The sequence below is a fragment of the Talpa europaea genome, assembly GCF_964194135.1.
Source record: "Talpa europaea genome assembly, chromosome: 11".
NCBI lineage: Eukaryota > Metazoa > Chordata > Mammalia > Eulipotyphla > Talpidae > Talpa > Talpa europaea.
Genome location: NC_140078.1, coordinates 36,105,771 through 36,129,600, shown reverse-complemented (window position 1 = coordinate 36,129,600; position 23,830 = coordinate 36,105,771). Strand labels below are relative to the sequence as shown.

Sequence of the window (23,830 nt, the reverse complement as noted above, 5' to 3'; positions counted from 1 at the left end):
TGTGTGCACACATAAAACCTTTTCATCTAAGATGCCCTGTTCACTTCTTGAGCTTTTTATTGAACTTTTAAGAATAAATAAATAAAAATTGGTGTGCTTAGCAACATCATTTCATTGTGAAATTACTTTCAGAATAAGTCCATCTCCATAAATGTTGACTTAATAGTCTCTAGTCATAGAAAAAAAATGTTCTATTGGGAGGCTTCTTTTTTTTCTACCTGTATTACTAAGTCAGCAGTCAGAGAAGACTTGCATGTAGAACAGAATATGGGTGATTTAGTTTGTTAAAATACCCAGTTTGTAATACAGAAAAGTGATTCATAAAGCTTCCATGTTGCAATGAGTATCCATGTCACGTCCCTTTTTCTAGAAATTGAAAATAATATTGGTGTTCCAAACATTTGCTTTTATGAATTTGTGAAGTAAGTTTTAGTGTTTTTGTCATGTTTATCTCCAGACATCTTAGTGGTAGACTGATAACTGTCTGACCAGTGGGTAGATGTGCTGTAACAATCTCATCAGGAACATTGGAGACAAGAGGAAACTTGGGTAAAGGGTCTTTCTCACACCTCTACCAAAGTGTAAATTTTATAAGTGGAAATCATGTAAATGCCTTTCAGACTCTGCTTTCTCTGCCCTGGTATGGGTATGGGAGAAAAATAGATGATGAGTCAATCATTTCTGAGAAGTAGAAGCAAGAAACAGTAATAGATTCAAAGGTGGGCCCCAAAGTTCCAGTGCCTCGGCTGCCATAAGTAGGTAGGGGTTTGGGGCAGGTCTCTCAATTTACTTTCAGATGGGACCAAAGTCTCTTTATGTCCTTTCAGAGATTGTAAGTTCCCCTTAACAATGCTGGACCTTTGTTGCATCTTTTAATTCCTAGATGCCCATCTTTTCCCTAAGTAGCCCTGATTTACCAGGCTGCTATTGACTTTGTGTCTGGCTCCCTTGTGCCCTTTCAAGTTCAGCAGCTATTGTGAGTGATCCTGCTGGAGGTTCAGCCTTATTGTGTGTGTGTGTGTGACGTGTACCTCTTCAGGATGATGTATAACCTAGGACCTTCCCTTAAACCAGGTTCCCAGACATGCTGGTTAAGGCTGGGGCACCAGAAGTCACAAAAGCATTTGTATATGTGAGGCCAAGTGGGCTCAGTAATTGACACCTGTGCTTGAAGGAAATCTTTTACTGTTACTAATATAGTCTCATTTTATAAGGTGTGTCTCTGACTCTAACATGCTTATATAAATTTCATTCTTATTTTAACTGTTATTTTCCTAAATATTTATCTCAGCCCCCACCAAATAACTTCTAGGGATTAAGTCATATACTTCAAAATAGTCTGGGAAGTTATTAGAGAAAGTAAGCTGTTAACTTTTATATAGGTAAAGAGTTATTATGAAAACACTGAATAATCAGAATTTACTAAAATAATAAAATAAATGGATGATTACAGTATGTTCCAGTTGGTAATTTTTTATTTTTATTGTTGTTATTTTTACTGAAGGAATGGCATTCAGACTAAGTGAAAGAGCAGTTGTCAATTGTAAATGTTATATCAAAATTAAATAGCTTCTTTAATTTATTACCATTCCTAATTAGAGAAATATCCTGGATACAATGGGTTTATATTATTCCTTTCTCCAGTGTTAGAAAGACTGAGTCACCCACAAGCAGTTACCAAAGAATAATAACTTTTACAGAAACGATGAGTCTCAATACAAATGGAAAAAATCTATTACCTAATTCTTATGAACTCCTAGCTTCTATTTTATCTTTCACAACAATTTGACTATTGAAAATTTCTCTCAACTGATTTTTCTCAAAAGTTCATATTAGTTTCCCTTTTTAGAAATTGCCCTTTGATATATATTTATGTCCTCTACTTTGCCTTATCCTCCCTCCTTTGGTCAACTAGAGTCAGCCAGTGTAAATGTATAAAGAATGGCAAATGGTAAAGATTGTTTTGTGTCAGAAAAGCAACTTAATTCTCATTCTTTACCTCTGAGCTACCTCAGCAGGAAAGACCTTCTGGCCCTAGAGACTGGGCACATTCTCCAGACACTTCAGCAATAGTACATGCACTTTCTGATAAGTTCATTCAAGCTGTTGCCTACTCTGTCAGCCAACATCAGACAAGGGAAGCCAGAGAGTCAGGAGTACATAGAACTCCTTTGTGAGAAGAAAAGAAGGCCCACTGCCAGTGTTAGACAATTATCTTTAACATGTATTTTCTGTGCTGTACTTAAAATTCATGTTTGTTGTTGGGTTTCATGAATGTTTTAATCATAATTTCATCTGATTGCTGATTACTGAACTGCTTACAGCACAAGTTACTGGAGAAAATGCACTTAATATTTTGAGGAATGTATTTTAAGTAAGTTTATTAAAGTGCAGTGTTGCTAAAGATAGAGGAAAGAGCTATTCTTATTTTCTTAATTGTTGTCATTGTTGCCTGGATGAAGCAGCACTGAATGATTTTAGAGTAAGATCAACTCCTTGATTTTACCTCTCAGAATTAAATGGTCCGTACTATCATCAGGGGGAAACTCTCATTATTAGTCATCACTAGTGGAGTTCACAGTCCCATCCTTCTTTGTCCCAGTTGAGTTTCTTCCAGTATGACTGCTTTCTATGTGCTATAGGTGCTAATCTCAAAATAACTTTGTCCAGTGTTTGCAGTATTTAAATTTCTGTGGTTTTTTTTTTTTTTCTTAAACTGTGAAGCACCTTCTTCAAACCTACCAAACAGAAGTGACATTGCAGCAGAAACCTGACTAAGATCCCAGGACTATCCTAGTCACTCTTTTCCCCTTGCCTTTGAGGTCTCTCCATGGAGCAAAAGACAAATGGTTACAACAGATCTTGTTCTATAAATGTGACAAGGGACCACAGATTTTGTTACTATCCAGCAGTCAGACCCTCAGGAGCTATAGGCCTTCACTCAGTCTTTCAGTCTTTCAGATTTACTCAGTCAGTGTATCTATTGGGGCTGCTTCCGACTAGGTACTGTGTCAAGGGCCAGGGATCTGTGCTCCTGGAACCTGAATGTTAGTCGTACACCAATAGATAAGTAAATGGATGAACTAGAGACTATAAGACAGGAGGTATTATAAAGACAATAAAACTGAGCTACTTTAATTTAGGAATGGGGAATTCTGGTTTACTGTCCAACATGAAAGGAGCTTGAAACTTATTCCCATCCTCACAATAAGAATGAAGCTGAACAAACTTCAAATTAAAAACTTTTCTTATCTCTTTCAGAGAATTGAAGTCATTAGGCAAACTGCTGCCTCCCCCAAGAGTAGAAGCCCAGTCAGAGTGAGTGGAGAGCCAATGCCAGAGTAAATGCCAACTCTAACTGGTCGATTGTTGAGGCACATTCTAACTCACAAGACTGAGTTAGTAAAGATGAGAAAGAGGAGAAGGAATCCTCATTTTTCAGCAGAGGGGAAAGTAGACATTTTGAAATACATGGACAGCTTTCTGTTCTTTTTAGTAAAGCCTGCTCTCAAGAGAAACCCTTTTACTTTACATACTGGGTATTTTCCAGAGGATAACCAACCTGGTAGGAGGGAAATACTCAACTTGAGATCCCTCTAGCCTTGCTAACTCAACTAAGAGGGAGACAGAAAACTGAGAAACTCTTGTGAAGGTCACAGCCCAGAATCACAAGCTCATTAAAAGGCTGGTACTTAATTATATGTCAGTATACTTTTTCACTGTACCTTATCACTATATCAATGGTTGTTTATATATTTGCAGAGTATACAACTGAAAGAAATGCACATTTAAAGGCCTTGTTTAGGAAATCTCTAGAGAGGATCCTCCCGGGTGGGATAGGAGTGAAGTCTCAGTGCTATCACTCTATTGCCACTGCAACCTCAGCTCCATCCCCAGCCAGGGAGGTAACCCACATGGCGCAGCAGACCTCCCCTGTATCACTTGCTCGTCCCCTCAGCAGTGTAATTCAGTAGATGTGCCTGTTCTGCTCCCCACTCTGTCTCTGGTGAATCCTCTCACCCCTTGCATCTCTGGCCTGCACCTAAGTTCTTCTATGCAAAAATAAATCTTTGAAAGAAAAGAAATCCAGAAAAACCCAAAGACCACAAGGGAGACAAAACAGGGCACCCAAGGAGATTTTAGCTATGACTACTTCATCTATAGCTACAACAAACAATAAATACAGCTTAACTTCTAGCGAGACAAACCTTCAGTATGAAACCTCATTCTAAAGGCCTATTTACTTTTATTCCTTTAACCTAGTATATCATGTCCAGCTTTCAACAACAACAACAACAACAACAAAAAACTCTAGGCATACTAAAAGACAAAAAAAATACAGTTTAAGAATCAGACTCAGGTAAGGTAGAGATTGTAGAATTATCAGACCAGGAATTTAAAATACCCAATAAAGGGACCTCCCTGGTGGCCTAGGGTTTAAGTCTCAGCATTACCACTTCAAAGGCCCACCATGACGTTCTGAGTTTGATCCCTGGCCAGGGAGCTAACCTACATGGTGCAGCAGACCTCTTCTGTTTTGCCTGCTGCTCTGATTAGCAATGTATTTCAGTAGATGTGCCTGTTCTGCTCCCCACTCTGTCTCTGGTGAATCCTCTCACACCCTGCACCTCTGGCCTGCACCTCAGGCAAAAATAAATAAAATATTTAAAAGTAACTAATATACTAAGGAATATAATAAAAAAATGAAACATTCAAGAAGAGATGGTTAACGTGAACAGAGAGATTGACATTACAAGAAAGAATTAAAGGGAAATGTTTGAAATTAGAAACTATAACAGAAATGAAGATAGTTTTTGATGGGCTCATGAATAAACTGTGTGGCAAAGGAAATAAATTGTGAGCTCAAAGGTATGCCAATAGAAACCTCATAACTTACATGCAAGAGGAAAAAGGCATGAAAAAACATGAGCAAAAATATACAAAACCTTTTTTTCAAATTAATGACATCAAACTACAGATCCAAGAAGCACAGAAATTCCCAAATAGGATGAATAACAAAATATTCACACTTCAAAATAACATTTTCAAACTGCATATTTTAGACTAAATGTTCATTTCCCCCCAAAATTCATATTTGAAACCTAATCCCCAATGTAATGCTATTCGGAGATAGCACCTTTGGGAGGTCAAGGAGATGAAGCCTTCTGGAATGGATTTGCTGCCCTTTTAAAAGAGATGCTATCTCTTTTGCCATGTGAAGACAGAAGATAGCCATCTATCTCCAGACTTCATCTCCTGATGTCTTGATCTCACAACTGCCAACTTCCAGAACTGTGAGAAGTAAACTTCTGTTGTTTATAAGTCACCCAATCTATGGTACTTAGTTATAGTAGCCCATATGGATTAAAACACTACCAAAAATCAAAAACAAAGGAAATATCTTGGAGCTAAATGGCAGGGGCAGGGTTGGGGGGACAGCCATAGAGGAATTAGGGAAAACATTATATCAGATGTCACTTCAGAAATCATATAAGAAGCAAATGGAATAAAACATTTTATTTATTTTTTTTTTTTTAGAGGCATGTTTTATTTATTTGTTTGTTTGTTTGTTTGTTTATTTATACATGCACTGGGTACAGTCAGAAGCGTGGGAGGGTGAGAGAATTCACCAGAGCCAGAGCGGGGAGCAGAGCAGGCAGAAGGACCGAAGTACACTGCTGAGGGGAGCAGCGGGCGGCAGGAGAGGTCTGCACGCCATGTGGGACCCTCCTCCGGTGGCCGGGGAGCAGCCGGGGATCGAACCGGCGCCACAGAGGCTGCGGGCAGCTTCGCAACCCAGCGCTCAACCGCTGCGCCACCGGGGAGGCCCTGGAATAAAACATTTTAAAATGTTAAAAGAAGATAACCACCAGCCTAGAATTCTGTACCCTTTGAAAGAAAGAGGAGAAATAGACTTTCTGAGACAAGCAAAAATTGGAAAATGTGTGACTAGTAGGCATACTTTGTGAGAGGCGTTAAAATAAATTCATGAAAAAGAAGGAAAGTGATGTAGGTCGGTAACATAGATCTACTTTATTTAAAGGAATAATTTTAGAGAAGGAATAAATGAAGGTAAAATGAAATCTTAACTGCTGCTTAGGGAAACAGGGGTGGCAGGGTAAGTCATACAGAGCCTCTGGAGCCTTGGGGAGGAGTCTAGAACTGAGTCCTGACCTGGCTGAGCTTGAGAAAGGCAGTTATCCAGTATAGCTACAGTGCTGGCCTCATGGGATTATTAGAATTACATACATACAGTACACTGAGCACTGGGCTCAGAATCTGATCCAATGTGGGAGGCTTAATAAAGGTCAGAACAGTAGCCACAGACACTGGGTTCATCATCAAATGAAATATTCCAGGACTTTTTAACTCCTTATCTATGATTTATTTGTTGCTATGTCTTAATATAACCTCTTTATTAATCCAAAACTCAATCAATTATATATATATATATTACTTTCATCTCCAATTCCTAAGAATAGACTCCAGAGTCTTCAAAGGAGAATCATTTACAGACTCAATGAAGTGGCCAGCCTACTTTAAAAGACATTCATGAAGATGCAATAATTGTTCCCTAGAGAAACTTTCTCACTATTTGGAAATTCTTTTTCTATGTATAGCCCAGGCCCTGAAATTTAGAGTTTTCTCTCACTTTTTTCAAGAAACTTGTCCAAGCCAGATGAGCCATTATTTGGGTGACTCCTCATAGAGTGCTGTCCTCCTGGTACCCTTGTGGAGTTGTGTGTTCATGGAGGACAGTGCAATCTCTCTCCCTTGCCGCATCCCACCCTGAACCACAGAACACATGAGAAGTGTTTAGAACACCTTTTTCAGTTCATGGACTCTTTAGTCTTTCTGGCAAATAGCATAACAAATGTTTTTTTCCATTGGGAAAATTAATGTCTTTCAATGCAATGTTTTAATCAATTTTTCTGTCACCCATTTTGACATCTCAAACATAAGCACAAGTCCAGAGACACTATTTAAATTAATAATTACTATGAGATTGTGAACCTCCCAGAAGGAAGCAACTGTGGCAGGTCCTCACATGCTAGATTGCAGAGATAGAGGGCCATAGATCGTCTGTTCTAACCTTACCTAGGCACAGGTGACCCTGAGTGGGTCCACACCTTTCTTCTATGAATCCAGTATCCCTGGAAAGCACAGTCCTCTGAACAACTGCACCCATAAATCACCTTTTCATCTTTTTGACCTTTCATTTTGGTCCTTCATTATTTCCAAACTAATGCTTGATTCATTGTTCATTATAACTATTCGTATTTTAGATTTATTAGGAGATCTGGTCAGAAAGGTGGGAAACCATTTTGTTTGTGACTTTAATGAACTCCCAAGAAGTTCTGTTTTTCTAAGTTTAAATGTGGGATTCAGGGCAGTGCACATGGATTCTCTGGGGTGTGTGTGTGTTGGATGGGCTGCTCTTTCCCTTGTGCCTTGGCTTTTGTTGGCACATATGAAGACCTGCTCTACAATAAGAGGTTCCATAGGTCTTCCATGGATCAAGTCTTCATAGATTGACCTGATGTCTTATCGTTGAGGCAATGCAGGCTTTGAAATGACTGGAGCCAAGCTTCCCTAAAGAAATGTCCTTGACCAGTCTCTTACATGGAAAACTGACTAGCCTGCTCAGCCCACTGGCACCTTCCCATAAGCCCATTCTCCCATGTGTAGTGACTCTTTTCTTCAGTTTCTTTCCTTAATGATTCTCTTAATCTAAAATTGTTTTCTAACTCAAGAGTACATTATTCTTCACCATTTATATTTACCTTTTCATAGAGATTGTGATCCCTATTGCAATTGATATTAACTTCATATGACCTTTCTTCACACCCATACTTTTATAATGTGCACAGACCTTTTCCTACAAGACCTTTTCCTACAAGAAGCATGTTCTTTCCCCAACCTTCAGGATTAACCTTTGAACCTTTCAGCCACTCTGTGAGGGCAGTAGTGCAGACTGCACTGCTCCTTAGCTCCAAATATGTCCATAGTTAGTGTAAGTGTAGCAATTTAAGCAAGGGACTTGGTTTTGGTGCAGCCATACCAAGTCCAGATTTTGAGTCCCAGAGTATATTCAAGATATATTTAAGAGTACAAAGTTATTAATTTTCACACCTGCATGCAGATGCTTATCAATGAAGGGATTTTTATATCTGTGTACACATGGTTCTGTGTACACATCCTCTATGTACTTTACAGGTGTATGTGTGGAGTAGAAACATGAATCCTAGAACTTTGTAGTAAGCACTGACCTCTTATATGATAAAACCAGCACCAAAAAGTTCAACATAAAAATCATGGCCATATCTTTGTTATGAACACATACTTCCAGTTAAAAAAAAAAGTCATGTAACTGATCAAACTAAGTGAAGTCACTCAAACTCTGCATTTATGGCTTACAGCATGGCCTGATTCACAGTGGACCCACACATGAAAATGTTCCAATTCTAGAAGCTGGAGGTTATCCATGAGGAACATGAACGGAGTTCAACTGTTCGTAACCCAGTTTGGAACATCAAGATACCTCCACTGAGTCATTCAAAGAGCAATTCCCACAAATCAAATGGAAATTTCAGGTCACTTTCTGTGTTCCAAGGATTCACCTATGTCCTTACTCCTACAACTGTATACATCCTGGTGCTTGCACGCTTAAGTAATATTGCAACATGAACTTCGGTGTCATCCCTTCTCTCAAAAAAAAAACAAAAAAAACAAAACAGTTTTCTTTGATTTCACAATATATGACTAAGAGAACCTAGGTGTGAAATTGCGTTGGCCAGGTCCCAGACCTGATAAGGAGAAAATCATTTGGGCTGCACTTTCTAGGACTGTGCTGCTTATAGCTGTACTTTATTCAGTGGAGCACATGATGGAGGTTCCAAATGCATCTTCTAACTTGCAGCTGGTAAGGAAATCTAGTTTGTCAAAAGTCACAGAAAATCTTACTAATCTCAGACTTTGGTCATCATGGTAGGGGAGGACAGTTATGAGTCAGAAACCAGTCGGCTATGAATATACATGCTCACAACAGGAATGAAATGCTGAGTTAAGGTCCTGACTAGGACTAATATCTGAGGTAGTCTTCTGTTAACTTGACCATTGAGTGTGGGATCCGGAGAGGGTACCTCTAGAGAACCCCTTTTCCTATCCCCATTGTGTGGCAACAGCACTATTGACCTGGGCAGGGCCACTCACCCATTCTACTTGGAGCCTCCTTTACCACTTTGGTATTCAGCGGCCTAGAGAGCCTGAAATATCCCATGACAGTTTCCACTTTCCATTGAGGGGGAACAACTATGTTTTCTTCTGGTAGGAGTACTGCTCCATTAAGTACTAAAAATTAAAATAAGAAACCAGCATCATAAGAACAGAAGAAGAAAATTGCATGGGGATCAGGAGGAGTAAAGTGAGAGGCATTCTTCTTCTCCCTACATCTATGCCTAAGCATTCTGGTTATGGAGGAAATGTCACCATGTATTGGGCCCTGGTTTTAAGGATATACTAAATCCTATAGGTCAATATCCCTACTTCACAAGGCAGCATTTCCCAATTACCACTGTAAATATTTTCAACAATCTGCACATGTGCAGGAGGCTATACCTGTGTTTCTCCACTCAGCTTCATTAATATAGTGTCCTACTTACTACAGTATATGATTTTTTTTTTTTTTTGCTACAAAGTAAGGCACATCCCTACCCTGTTCTTCCTCAAAAATGTCAGAACTATTCTTGACCTCTTTGATTTCCATAGGTGTAGAATCAGATTATGAAGATTCTCATATACATTGCTTTGAATTCATATATCAGTCTGGAGAAGAATATGACAATTTTGAGTCTTCTAGTCCTTGAACACATATATCATCCTATTTATTTAGACCACTTTACTTTTTATACTACTTTAATGTCTGTTAAAGTTTTTAAAATGCCTATATACTTCCCTTATAGTTCTATTCCAAGAACATTATAATTTTTGCTGTTCTAAAGAGTATCTCATTTCATTCTCTATTTGTTGTTGGTAGATAGAACTGCAGTAGGGATTTTGTGAATTTGTTCTGTGTGCATTAACCTTGATGAGTGCCCTTGTTAATACTGACCATTTCCTGTAGATTCTTTTGGAGATTCTGTGAATATAATGAGGTCATCTGAATGACAGTTTTACTTCTTTCTAGCTCATAATCTTCTATTTTTATGTCTTGCTTTACTATATTGGCAAGGATCTCCAAGGCAAATGTTGATAGATGTAACCCAGGGAATATTCTTCTTTTCTTTTCTTTTTTTTTTTTTTTAAGATTTATTTATTTATTTATACAAGCACTGGGTACAGTCAGAGGCACGGGAGGGTGAGAGAATTCACCAGAGCCAGAGCGGAGAGTAGAACAGGCAGAGTGACGAAGTACACTGCTGAGGGGAGCAGTGGGCAGCAGGAGAGGTCTGCACGTCATGTGGGACCCTCGCCCAGTGGCCAGGAATCGCGGAGCTGCAGAGGCTGCGGGCAGCTTCGCAGCCCAGCGCTCAACCCCTGCGCCACCCTAGACTGGTTTCAAACATGAATCTTTGGATATATCCAAAGGTTAATGTAGGGTTTGATTTTTTTTTTAAAGATTTATTTATTTATACATACAAGAGCTGAGGTTAGAGAATGCAGGGGGGTGAGAGGATTCACCAGAGACAGAGTGGGGAATAAAACAGGCAGACTAACTGAAACACACTGCTGAGGAGAGCAGTGGGGGCGACAGGAGAGGTCTCGCTGCGCCATGTGGGTTGCTCCCTGGCCAGCCAGGGGTAGGATTCATACTGCTGATTTGTTCATAGTGCTGTGCTTAACCCCTTGTGCCACCAGGGAGGCCCTGATAGATAGTCTTAAACAGATTAAGAAAGTTTTCTTCTCTTCCAAGATCACTAAAAAAAATTTTATAAGTGGATTTTGAGTTTAAACCTATGTTGAGATAATCATCTCATTTTTCTCATTTATTAATGTAATTAAATATACAGATTGATTTTTTGATGAAAACCCACACATTTTTCCTGAAATAAACCTAATTTGGTTATGATTTTTTATTATTCTTGCCCATTTTTTAATTGGTTTGCTAATACTTTTGCTGTGATTTTTGCATGAATGAGATTGACGCCTAATTTTTTTAAGATTATGCTTGCATACCTAATAAAATGAATGAGTTTGTTTTTCTCTTTTCCTGTACTTTGGAAGTTTCTTTGAAATGATTATTTACTCTTTGAAATTTTGTGGAATTTGCCTATAAAACTATCTGGGATGGCTTTTCCTTATTAAACAGCTATTTAATTACTTTAAAGCTTGTAGAATTGTTTTTTGCATATCATCTTGTGTCTATATTTAATAAGTTGTATTTTTCTGGGAATTTGGACATTTCATCTTAATTTTCAAATGTATAAGCATAAAGTTAAGTATATTCTCTAAGCATTTATAGGTGTGTGTCCTTCTTTTGTTCCTAATGTTATTTGTGCTTTCTTCTCTTTTGCTATCAACTCTGTTAGACTTTTTTCAAAGAACAAAGTTTTGGTCATGATTATTCTCTACTGTATGTTTTCTGTTTCTTTAATGCCTATCTTGTCTTTGTTATTTCTTTCCTCTGCTTAATTTTTTGTTATTCTTTTGGTTTTTCAATACTTGTTGAGGTGGAAGCCTATCCTCATTAAGTTGCAGCCTTTTTCCTTTCTAGAATATCTATTTAATTCCACATATTCCCTCCACATACTGCTTCAACATATGTTATAATATTTACTATTTTCATTATTTATCTTAACATATTTTTGAATTTCCATTTCAATATCTTTGTTGATCCATGAATTACTTAGTAGTGTATTTCTTAATTTCTAAATGTAAGTATTTGTGGTACTTATTCTGATATTATTGCTTTTGAACTCAATAAATAGCTTTCTGATATTATTGCTTTTGAACTCAATAAATAGCTTTTGAACTCAATAAATAGAATATAATTATATGATTTCAGTCACTTAAAATTTATTGAGACTTCACTACAATCTAGAACAGAACTCAGCAAACCTTTTCTGTAAAGGGTCAGTTAGTAAATATTTTAGGCTTTGTGATCCTTACAGTGTCTGTTAAAATTGCTCATTTCTGCTGCTGCTATGCAAAAGCAAGCTTAGGCAGTGTGTAAGTAAATGAGTGTGATTGTGTCATTCTTAGTCATACAAAAAGCCACTAGGGTGGAATTAGCCCCTGAAGACTATGTTTAAGGATCCTCAGCTACAACGCTGTAAATTTTTTAAATATATTTTGTGCATACTTGAAAAAAATGTCTTCTATAATTTGGAGGTGAAGTATTTTTTATGTATCCATTAGGATGAGTTTGTTGGTGTGTTAAACAAATCTATAATATAGGTTTCTTTTTAAGATGTTTTCTTTGAAATATAACATTAATAAAGAAGGGGGCACAGATTTTAAGTGTACAATTCGATGAATGTTTTCAAAGTAAACTTGTTTGTTTAATATCACTTAGGTTCAAACATAGGTATTGCCAGCCCCCAGACAGTTGCATGTACCTTCCTTTCCCCATCACTAATCCCCTGAAAGGTGACTGCTATTTTGACCTCTACCACACACTCTTCGGTCTTCATTGATTAGTTTTACTTGTGTTTGAAGTTTCTATGAATGGAATTATGTGATATGAATTTATTTGTGTCTGTTTCACTCACTATATTTGGGCATTCCATGATATTACAAGTATATAAGTAATTGTGGTTGTTTCTTTTCACTACTATGAAGTATTCTATTGGGTGACTACATCACAAAGTTTTTATTCATTCTCCTATTGATGGAATTGTTATGTCCAGTTTAGGTTGTGTCCAGTTTGTGACTTTCCTTTTCATTTCAATAATGAGTAGAATTTTTAAAGTTTTTGTTAAGTCTAATTTCATTATTGAAAAGAATTTGCTTTTTGTACCTTAGGAAATTCTTGACTAACCCAAGGTTGTAAATATTTTCTTATATGCCTTTTTCTAGAAGCTTTGTGGTTCTAGCCCTAATATTTTGATCTAAGTGCATCTTCATTTTTGCATGTGGCATGAGCTAATCATCAAGGTCTGTTAATAAGCATAGCTATCCAGTTGCTTCAATGTCTTTATTGAAATAAATGTTGCCTTCCCCATAAAATTGATATACTCTCCTTACTGCAAATCATTTACTGTATACATGTGACTCTTTTCTCAAACACTATATTCTGTTCTGTTGATATATTTGTCTATTTTGGTGCCTATGTTATGATTTTTATGATATGGTGTGATAGTGTTACAGGCCTTGAAATCACATAATGTAGATCTTAACTCTTTTTGCTTGCTAATTTATACCTTCAGTTCTATATAAATTTAAAATCAGCTTGTCCACATATATCAAAATAGATAAAATTTTTATTGGTTTGTGTTGACTCTAAAATTCTATTTCAGAAAACTGGGCATCTTAACAATATGGAAACTCCCAATCCATTAACAATTACTTAGATTATCTTTATTTTAGCAGCATTTGGTGGTTTTAAATGTAGATGTCTTGCATATCCTTTGTCAAATTTATTACTAGACATTTACAAATATAATTGATTTGGAGAATATACTGTATCCTGTGGACTTTCAAAATTCACTTATTAGTTCTAGTGAAATTCCTTTGATTTTCTTGTATACATCATGTTATCTGTAAATAAAGATAACTCTGCTTCTTTCTAATTTTTATGCTCTTGTTTTCTTCCTTTCTTCCCCTATTTTCACTTATCATAATGACAAGCATCTTCAAAAATATTGGACAGAATGGGCCTCCCTTGGCACCAGAATGGTGCAAGGGTTAAAGTCTCAGGGCTATCAAGCTGTAGCCAGCCACTGTAGCATGAATTCCATCCCCAGCCAGAGAGCTATCCCTCATGGCACAGCAGACCTCTCCTGTCTCACCCACTTCTCCCCTCAGCAGAGTATTTCAGTAGAGCCACCTGTTCTGCTCCCCACTCTGTCTCTGGTGAATCCATTCTGTCCCCCACCCACCCCCACACCTCTGGCCTACATCCCAGTTATTGCATGCATAAATAAATTAAAATAGATCTTAAAAAATACATGTTGGACAGAAGTGGTGCATGACAAAGACATCCTTGCCTTTTCAGATCTTCTTAGGTAGAAAACTTAGATTTCACCATTAATCATGATGCCATATTATTTTTCCTTTAAGATTTCATCAAATTGAGGAAATTGCCTTTCTTTTTCAGAGTGCTGGGTTTTGTTTTTTTTTTTTTTCATGAATAAGAGTTGAATTTTAACTAATGTAAAAAACATTAGTTTGATGAATTTATGAATGTTAAACCAGACATGGTTTTATGGAAAATTCTACTTATGGATACAGATTTCTTTTTCTATATTTCTGAACTTATTTGCTAAAAATCTGGAAAGGGGCCTCCCCTGGTGGCGCACGCAGGTGGTTGAGCACCACGCTGTGAAGCTGTCTGCAGCCTCTGCAGCCCCCGTTCAATCCTGGCCGGCCGGGAAGGTCCCACATGGCGTAGCAGACCTCTCCTGTCATGCCCGCTGCTCCCCTCAGCATTGTATTTCATCAGTTTTCCTGTTCTGTTCCCCGCTCTGTCTCTGGTGAATCCTCTCACCCTCCCGCACGTCTGGCCTGTACTCCGGTTCTTGTATAAAAATAAATAAATCTTTAAAAAAAATCTGGAAAGAATTTTTGTACTTTTGTCAAGAGATACTAGTTTTAATTTTCTCATATCAACTCCTTATGGACAAAGATCATCGCTATATCCCAAGCTATTCCCCAGTACCAACCATATAAAAGATGTTCTACAAATAAACAGTTTTTTAAAGAAGTCAGAAGACCTACACTGAGACCCACATTAATTAATTTAAATTATCTATAATATTAATTAATATTACAAATTCAACAGGTATTTGGGTTTTAACATATACCAAGTACAGTGCTGCTCACTGGGATTTTCCAACAACTCCTCAATATCTTTTACTAATTTTTCAGGTCTACCTCTAAACATTGAAAATTTACAGGGTATAGTCCCTGAACGTCTTGCTCATCTAATCACCTGATCTCATTGCTATAAATACCATGTATAATGTATAAGTGAACAATCTGAATCTCTGTCTTGACTTCCACCCTGATATATCTGCTACCACTTCCATATATCACCACTGGATATCTAATAGGCATCTCAAACTTAGCATGTCTAAAATTGATCTATAATACATCTTCATGAACAGGTGGTCTGGCCTTCCAATAAACCATAGACCATGGCATTATTCTTATGCTTTTTCTTTCCTCCTTAAGTAATAGTCTGCAGCAAATCCTGTTAGCTCCGTCTTTAAACTGTGTACAGAAACTGACCATCTCTCCGACTTTTCTTGCTATCATATCTTCGGTTTGACTGGTTTTTGAAAATTAAGTGTTTTTCTGTTTTGGATCAACAGGTTCCGTTTTTTGGGCCTTTGTTTGATGGAGCCATAGTGAGTGGAAAGCTACTGCCAAGCCTTATATGTGCCACGTGCATCAATGCCAGCCGGGCCGTGAAGTGCCTCATCCCACTCTACCAGAGCTTGTATCTTTTTGCTTTAAATACGTAATTAATTAACCATCCCAGAATCCAGACTTCTGCCAGTTTTTCGTGACTGGTAAGTATTAACAACTGGATTGAAGAAGGAAGAGAGACTTTTTCAATCTACTTTGAAAATAGTATAATGTGATTTCCATACCATTTGTTAATTTATATTGATTATAATAATGTTACAAAATGAAACTAAGGAAGAGTTTATTTTCAGAACATTAGTCATATAAGTTTGCGGCGAGAAGCTGTACTGTGTGAGAGCCTCATATCTCCTCAGATGATTCATATCTCAAGCTCAGTTTCGTTCTCATCCTATTTTTTATAGTCTCCTGTGGGTAAGGTGGGATGCTAAGCCCAATATGATGGTTCACTTAAGGTACCTGTCAGAAACCAACAGCAGTAAAATGATTCTAATAAACCAAATAATGTGGAGATGCCACCAGAGAGGTTCACAGAGGGCCACAAAAGGTAGGAAGAGGGAGAAGTTGCATCTGGTTGGGAGCAAAGGGCAAGTGTCCTCAGAGAAATTGCCCTTGAACCCATCAGTAAAAATGGGTAGAAAGGCTTTGATAATATTCCCAAATCATTAAAATTTCTTTCTCTAATTCTTGCTCTTCTCTCTTAAAACAGATGAAATTTCACCTCTGTAATAAGTCTCAAACATTAGTTGGCATGCTATAAATTTTAAATGCAAGTATAATCTCTGATTATAAGAAAAAAAATTAAGTTGCCTTGATATGTTTGCTGCAAAAGGCATCTGACCTCCTAATAAAACTTTGAGTCTCTTCATTTCTAATTGGTATTGATAATGATTATAAAAATACTGTGTTTTCCCAATCTAATAGTGAGTGATGTGTCACTGGAGGGTGGGGGTGAGAGATGGGGACAAAATATGTGTGCATAGATACAGTTCATGAAAAATACCTTTCATTAAAATCCTGGTCACTTCATTGACTGATACTCTGTCTTTAGATTAAAAAAAAATACATATGCCATGTGGCAACTTGGAATTATCATAGAAATTAGTAGTAGAAAAGAGCTATTAGGTCCCATCTGGTCCCTCCCCAGGGGCTAGAGCAGCATTATCCCCTTCAGCATGTGCCCTCGTGCTTTGTCCAGGCTGGTGGTGCGTGTTTTGGAGATGGCATTCTTTGCAGTGATTTCCACAGCACTCTAGACTTAATCTTGTGGCTAGTGTGGATTCAGCCTTCAGCATGGAGTTCTTATTTCACATGTTGTTTAAAAAAGTTTCTTGGCAGAGATGAAAAAGACCTATTCAGCAATTGATTTGTCAGTTTGAGGATGAGCTGGACATTCCTTAGTCAAGTATGTGGGTCCAAGGCAAGAAAAAAGTCATCTGCAGAAAAGAAAATTCCATTTTGTTTTTAAGTCCATTGTGATTTTCGTCACATCACCTTCTCTAGTTATTGAACTTGTCATTACAAAATATATGTTTTGTTATTTTGTTAAACATTACTTTCTCAAATAATTAATATAGTATCTATTTTTTAAGGGAAACAATGTTTTTAAAAGTTCAAACAGTAAGATTAGTATTATTTTCAGAACTTTTCAAACAAATCGCATTTGGACTCATATGGATACAACTCAGACTGCTGATGCTAATGTGGGTTAGTAAACACAGAATTCTAAAATAACTCATAAAATAGCCAGGCTGACATCTCAGAGGACAACGTAGTACAGAAATTAGGAGAGAGAAAGTAATAAATCTTATGTTGATCACTATAAAAATGTAAAATTTGTATTTGTTGAAAAATTTAATTGGTGCTGAATCGTCAAATAAATTATTTAAAATAAGAAATAAGCTATTATATACAAATTTTATAGAGATGTAATCAATAGGAAAAATATTTCTATTTCTACTCCATTTTTTACATTTCTGTCTACAACAAAACTAATATTTGGACCAGAAACCAGAAGCATAATAAGAACAACAGTTGGGGAAAATGGAAAAAAAATAAGGAAAAGGGAGGGGTTTTTAATATATTTTGTTCTTTTAAAAAAGTATTACTAGCTTTTTAACTTTTATAGATATAGGTATCTGCTTAGACCTTTAATAATTACTTGGTCCTGTAACATTTTATTAAAACATCTCTCAGACTATTCTAAACTATATTGTGTTGCAACTGGTGTCTGGAATTCACTGCTTTGTTGATATAATAGTCTCTTAGATTTGAATTTTGGGAAACACTGAATAGCCTAATACAACTTAGTCATGACTACTTCCTTACATTTATTCATTTGCCAAAAACAGTCTCTGTAGACTCATCATCTACTGGATCCCATGCTAAGGCTCGGGATACAAGGGGAGCAGGGAAGACTCATGGGTCTTTTCTGCAGGCTTCATCTAGAGAAGACAAGCAAACAAACTCAGTTCTGTAAACAACTAAACAGAGTTGTGGATGAGGTGGGTCGGTGCACGGCCTCTTTGCAGGGAGGGCATGTGGGCTGAGATTTGAGGAGTGAGGGGAAAGCTATCCTCAGGGACCAGGGGTGGCATCCAGGCAGAGGGCATGATAGCAAGTACAACTACTCAGTATTCTCAAGTGATAAGTGTTTCTAAGGATTATATGTGTGGTCAGATCCATCACAGTGCCTGTGACAGAGCCAAGAGTCAGCTTGCAGCAGAGATGGTGTTCTGGGTGATACCGAGGAAACCTAGCTTCCCCGTTTGCTAACCTCATGACCCACCTTGAAAATTCTGGTCTTAATACCATATCAAGGCTATCTGATTCCAGGGACAATAGATGTAGGGGCCACAACCCCAAGGCCCTGTGAGCACCCGCTCCTCAAACGCTCACCCCAGGGCCTGAAAAGATTAGTAATGCTTTTTTTTTTTAATAAATTTTATTTTTATATTCCCCATACAATTGCAATCCCCTTTTATTATTGCAATCCCCTTTTGACCCCAATCCCTCCCCTCCCCGCCCCCCGCCCCCCATAGAGTGTCTCTGGTTCATAGTTTTTTGTTGATTTTGATTTTCACTTTCTAATAGTTATTCATTTTCCTGGTCCCTTATTTAAGTTTTCTAGATTCCTGCTATGAGTGAGGCCATCTGGTATTTTTCTTTTTCATTCTGGCTTATTTCGCTGAGCATGATCCCTTCCAGCGCCATCCATGTTGCTGCAAATTGCATGTGTTTATCTTTTTTGAATGCTGAGTAATATTCCATGGTGTATATTTACCACATCCTCTTGATCCAGTCATCTGTTTTTGGGCATTTGGGTTGTTTCCAAAGCTTAGCTATTGTAAACAGTGCTGCTATAAACATAGGGGTGCAGGTGCTCTTTGGAATTGATGTTTCTGTAAAATTAGGACTCGCTGACATAATCTATGGTCTCAGTGCAGACTGAAAATATGGGGCTCCTTGTTCAAAAACTAGGAGAAAGTGTCTTTGAAGATGCTAAAATATAAAGCTTTTCCTCATTTTTCTATGGTTTTGTCTCTGCTCATCATGTTGCTTTTTAATGTCATTTTAAGGAAAGAATTATTAAAATTGTTAAATTATTAGCTTTAATTTTATCATCCTTTAGTGCCAGTTCAATATGTAAAGATAAAAGCATTTAACTCTATGCAAATGTAAAAACATTTACCTATTCTGTGGATTCACCAAAGTTACACAATTCTTCTTTCATAATTTGCAAAAGCATATGTGCCTTTCTTCTTACCAGGACAGTGGATCCACTGCATCTGTTTTTATTTCACCCTTTATCTGTACATATTGTACCACCACTTTACCTTCAGTTGATGGAGGGAAGGAACTGTGGATCATCTTGTTTTTACCTTCTGTGCCATCATTTTCAGAGTAAATTGTTGACTAATGTGAGGAAGTAACATAACAAAGGCTATGATAGGGTTCCTTAGCTCTTCATGTTTCATAGGACACCACTGCCTGCTTTCTGCATTCAAAGCACATTCTGCTTCAGACAAAAGCTATGATTCTCAGGCTTGCCCCCCCCCTTCTCCCCTCCCCTCTTCTCCTTCCCACCCCTTACTCAGTAGTCAAAGAAGCAACATACTTTCCACATATTCATTTTGAGTGTCCCTGAATTCCTAGGCACCATGGGCTATAATAGTCTATGCCCTTGCTACACCGCTAAGGCTACATGTGAACAAGCCACAGAGAGCAAAGACCAGCAGCTAACACATGTGTGTCTCCTCTAATAAAGCACATGCTCTGCTGTCTCATTGCATTTCAAATACAAAACCTAAGATCGAAGATAACATTATGAAGAATTTCAAAATGGCAGCAGTAGAGCATTATACCAGACAGGACTTGTTTAAGCACAAGTCCTGGGCAGCTGCACAGGCGATACATCCATGAAGCCCTATCTGGAACCCATTCTGAACACCCCTTCACCCCTGTAGGGATTGGGGGACTCTCTAGGTTTTTATTTCTATTTGATTCTCTCCCTAAAGACTGGCAGTATACCTACCCTGCAGCAAAACTTTATTGACATGTGAACCAAGACTTGTTAAAGAATGAGCCAGCCTATAAGCGCAGCTTTAGTAGATATAGCGCATTTAAGAGACAAAAAGTCTGAGAAAAAGGGCCTCCCTTGGTGGCACAGGTGGTTGAGTGCCACGCTGTGAAGTTGTCTGCAGTCTCTGCAGCACCAGTTCGATCCCAGCTGGCCAGTGAGGGTCCCCCATGGCACCAGACCTCGCCTGTCGTGCCTGCTGCTCCCCTCAGCAGTGTATTTCATCAGTCTGCCTGTTCTGTTCCCCGCTCTGTCTCTGGTGAATCCTCTCACCCTCTCGTGCATCTGGCCTGTACCCCAGTTCTTGTATAAATAAATAAATAAATCTTAAAAAAAATTTTTTTGAAAGTCTGAGAAAAAGTCTGAGAGTTATTATTACCTGTTTCCCTAAGATGTTAGGTACAGTAGTGAGTGCTGACAAGGGGAAAATTTCTTGGTCAACACAGACCATTTTATATGAACAATCCTTTGTCCTCATTTTGTTTTTAAAGATTTATTTATTTTTATACAAGAACCGGGGTACAGGCCAGATGCACGGGAGGGTGAGAAGATTCACCAGAGACAGAGCGGGGAACAGAACAGGTAGACTAACGAAATACACTGCTGAGGGGAGCAGCGGGTGAGACAGGAGAGGTCTGCTTCACCATGTGGGACCCTCGCCGCCCAGCCAGGATCAAACCTGCATTGCAAAGGCTGCGGACAGCTTCACAGTGTGGCGTTCAGCCACCTGCACCACCAGGGAGGCCCTGTCCCCATTTTGTTTTTAATATTTAAATTACACATGTTAAGCAAGACATTGTCAAATTGTTCATTTCATACATATATTGCTCTCTTTCTAGGTATCATAATAACCAGTTTATGTACAAAGTATGTTTTTAGTCAGACCTCCTGTCAATCCTTTAGAGAGAGAGAACTTGTTTTTTGTATTGACCATAAGTAGTCAAACACTCATCCAGACAATAGAGAGCCATTGGAATTGTTTTGCAATCATTTTATTCTTATCTCCTTATGATATTCTTACTTGCCTTAAAATAATGTCAATTGAATTTCAGTTTTACATTAACTAGAAGTATTGCTAGAAAGAGTCATATATCAATTTTGTTCAGTAAAATACAGAATTTCTTATTGACCTGAGGATTGGAGGTATTGTTGGAATGAATTTGCCTTTCGGGGATCTTTTTGAGCAGTAACCGTTTAGAATCAGTATCAGGAGTTTTTGATTGGAGTATCCTGGTCTAACTGATCAAACAGTTGGTATTACGTGGTGACGGTTCATAGAAGACTGAAAGATACTGTTATCTTCTATGATTAAAAAAACAGTGAACACAGTAGGGATATGTTTGGAAAGCCCCCTCTAGCATTTCAGCCAGGCCCTTTGTTCATTCTGGGTTTTCTGGTAACTTCTTCGTGGGCTAAATCAAATCTGTCGAGTGGAGCCTTCATCCTCTGGCCACTGCTCTTCTGACTGATGAGCGCCAACTCACCTGCCATCTGCTTTTTCTATCCCTCATGGGCAATCAGAGGGCCTCTTCCTGTGTCTCGAGTGTTGTAAATGGGAAGCCTGCCACATGTGATGTTTACAGTTTCCAAGCCAACTAAAGATTCCAAAAGCAAACCATGTCAGCTGATAGAAGTTTCCAAAACCATCTGAGCCAGGACTTTCATTCTCCTCCTCAGATAACTTGTTTCAGGGAAAAGGTTGCCACACAATATGTAGTGTGCCCATTAGGAGGAGTTCACCCTGAATCAAACAGATGGTGGCTTTTTAAATATAAACGTCCACTTCAATAGAACAATAGTCTCAATGGCATTAGGCATCTCCACTCTCTGGAACTATCAGCATTTGATGGAGAGAACTGAGCTGCCTAAGGAAAAGTTAATTTTGTGCTTCATTCTTTCATAAGTGAAATTTAGTTTCACTTTCAATTAACAGATGTATTTGGTAATACCAGACCTTCTCTTTTAGACCCAGGGCTTAATGGCATTGCTCAGCTTTGCTCTAAATTTACACACCTTCAAAAATGACCCTTCTCCCTAAAGCTGTAACAGTCCTGTTTATTTCTTCCCTAGTGGAATCTTTTGGTTCTTTTTTTGGGGGAAACCTTTTCAGCTTCTCTCCATGCGCTTCTGAAAAGGAGTCAGCAGTACTATTTGTTGTATACTATGTCCCTGCCATCTGCCAGACACTGTCCTAGCCACTAGGAATAAAAATTTGAATAAGATATTCCAAGTGAGGGGACAGTATTTGCTTTTGGATGGAGTGCATCATGTTTGAGAACCACAGATGCTTCCATATGACAGCATTTGGGACACACACACGCACACTCATGCATGCACTCACAGAGGATGGAGGTGATGAAAGCATTTAAGGGTCAGTGGAAGGGGTTATAAGAGAAAGTAAGGGCCTAATTTAAGGCAGAGGCAGGGGGGTGGATTCTATTTTTCTGTAAAGCAGGTAGACTAATTCAATGTGAAGCCTGCTAGATTTGTTGGGATGTGAAGGGTAATGAGAAGAGAATGAGGACAGAAATTTCTGGATCATCACATTGAAGAGTAGGTTTGGGAGGAAAAGGTAGAAGTAGAGAGACAAAGGAAAAGAAGAGAATAGTTTCGCAGAAAAATTAGGAGAGGAATGAAAGACTAGACAATAGACATATCCTCCTGTGGATCTTATACATGACTAGTTCAGGCAGACTCAATTCTTCACTTGGAGAATTGGGTCTAATAGGACCTGGAACTGAATTACTTCAAGGGAAGAAGCAAGAACATATCAGATAATAGCAGCATTAAAAGAAAGAAAACACTGCTGGGTGGATCAAAGTGCCTGAGAATGAAAAATGCATGGGAGAGAGCTGCATTTAAGAGCAGGAGGCAGAATGGAGTTCTACTCCACAGAAGGGGGCATGGACTGTGCATTTCTAATCCACATTTCTAAACAGACCCAAAGGCAAAATATAATCGTAATAGGGATTTACGCTACTCCACATTAGCTCCAACGTACATTTTACTAAAGGCAACAAATACTTGATTTTTCTTGGCTGGCAAGCAATGTATCTCAGAAAGCAAGAAGCAAAAGAAGGGAACTACTATTTTGGATCCATTCCTTAGTAATTTAAAAGATTAGATTTGTGACTTTTTTGCAGAAAATGATACATTTGTACTAGAATTCCTACAAGAATGGGAGAAAATGCAAGTAGACTTGTACCCTGGCAGTTGGAAAGCACATTTCAAAAAGTACTTAGAGGACTAAGTGGCATATTCCCATGGGTGGTGGGTTGAAGCCGTGACAGGGGATAAGTAATGAGAGAGATTTTATTACAAAATTAAAACTATTTCTCTGAGAAAGTAAAAGGGGAGGCATGGAAGAGCAGCCATTGGAGTTGCACAGCATGGATTCTGATGAGTTCATATTTAATAAACATGCTTCAGGATTAAAAGAAGAGCTTCTAACACACAGCCCAGTTGTCCTCTATCATCTTCAAATGGGAATGGACCAAAAAATGTGGCCAGAAAAGCATCTGATTGTAGGAATTAAAACTCAAGTTACCAAGAGCATAATAAAAAAGAAAAAAAATCTGCAGGTAGGGTTTAGCCTTCAAGGCCACATGTCTGAGGGTAGAGTTAATTTACAACAGTGTTCTCAGAACCATGCCTATTCTTTTAGAAATTATGTAAAGTAAAAAGTGCACCTAGAACTGATAATGAAAATATTTTTCCTTATTT

At 38.1% G+C, this 23,830-nt stretch overlaps 1 protein-coding gene across 1 annotated transcript in view; it reads left to right on the top strand.

Annotated features, from left to right (window-relative positions):
• The window catches only part of RALGAPA2 (Ral GTPase activating protein catalytic subunit alpha 2), a gene marked incomplete at its 3' end in the record, with an annotated part of 286,220 nt that overhangs the window by 213,639 nt on the left and 48,751 nt on the right, over window positions 1-23,830 (top strand). The window contains exon 37 of the mRNA XM_084248454.1: window positions 15,474-15,601. Coding sequence (XP_084104580.1) covers window positions 15,474-15,601 — 128 coding nt within the window. The remainder of the gene's footprint in view (window positions 1-15,473; window positions 15,602-23,830) is intronic.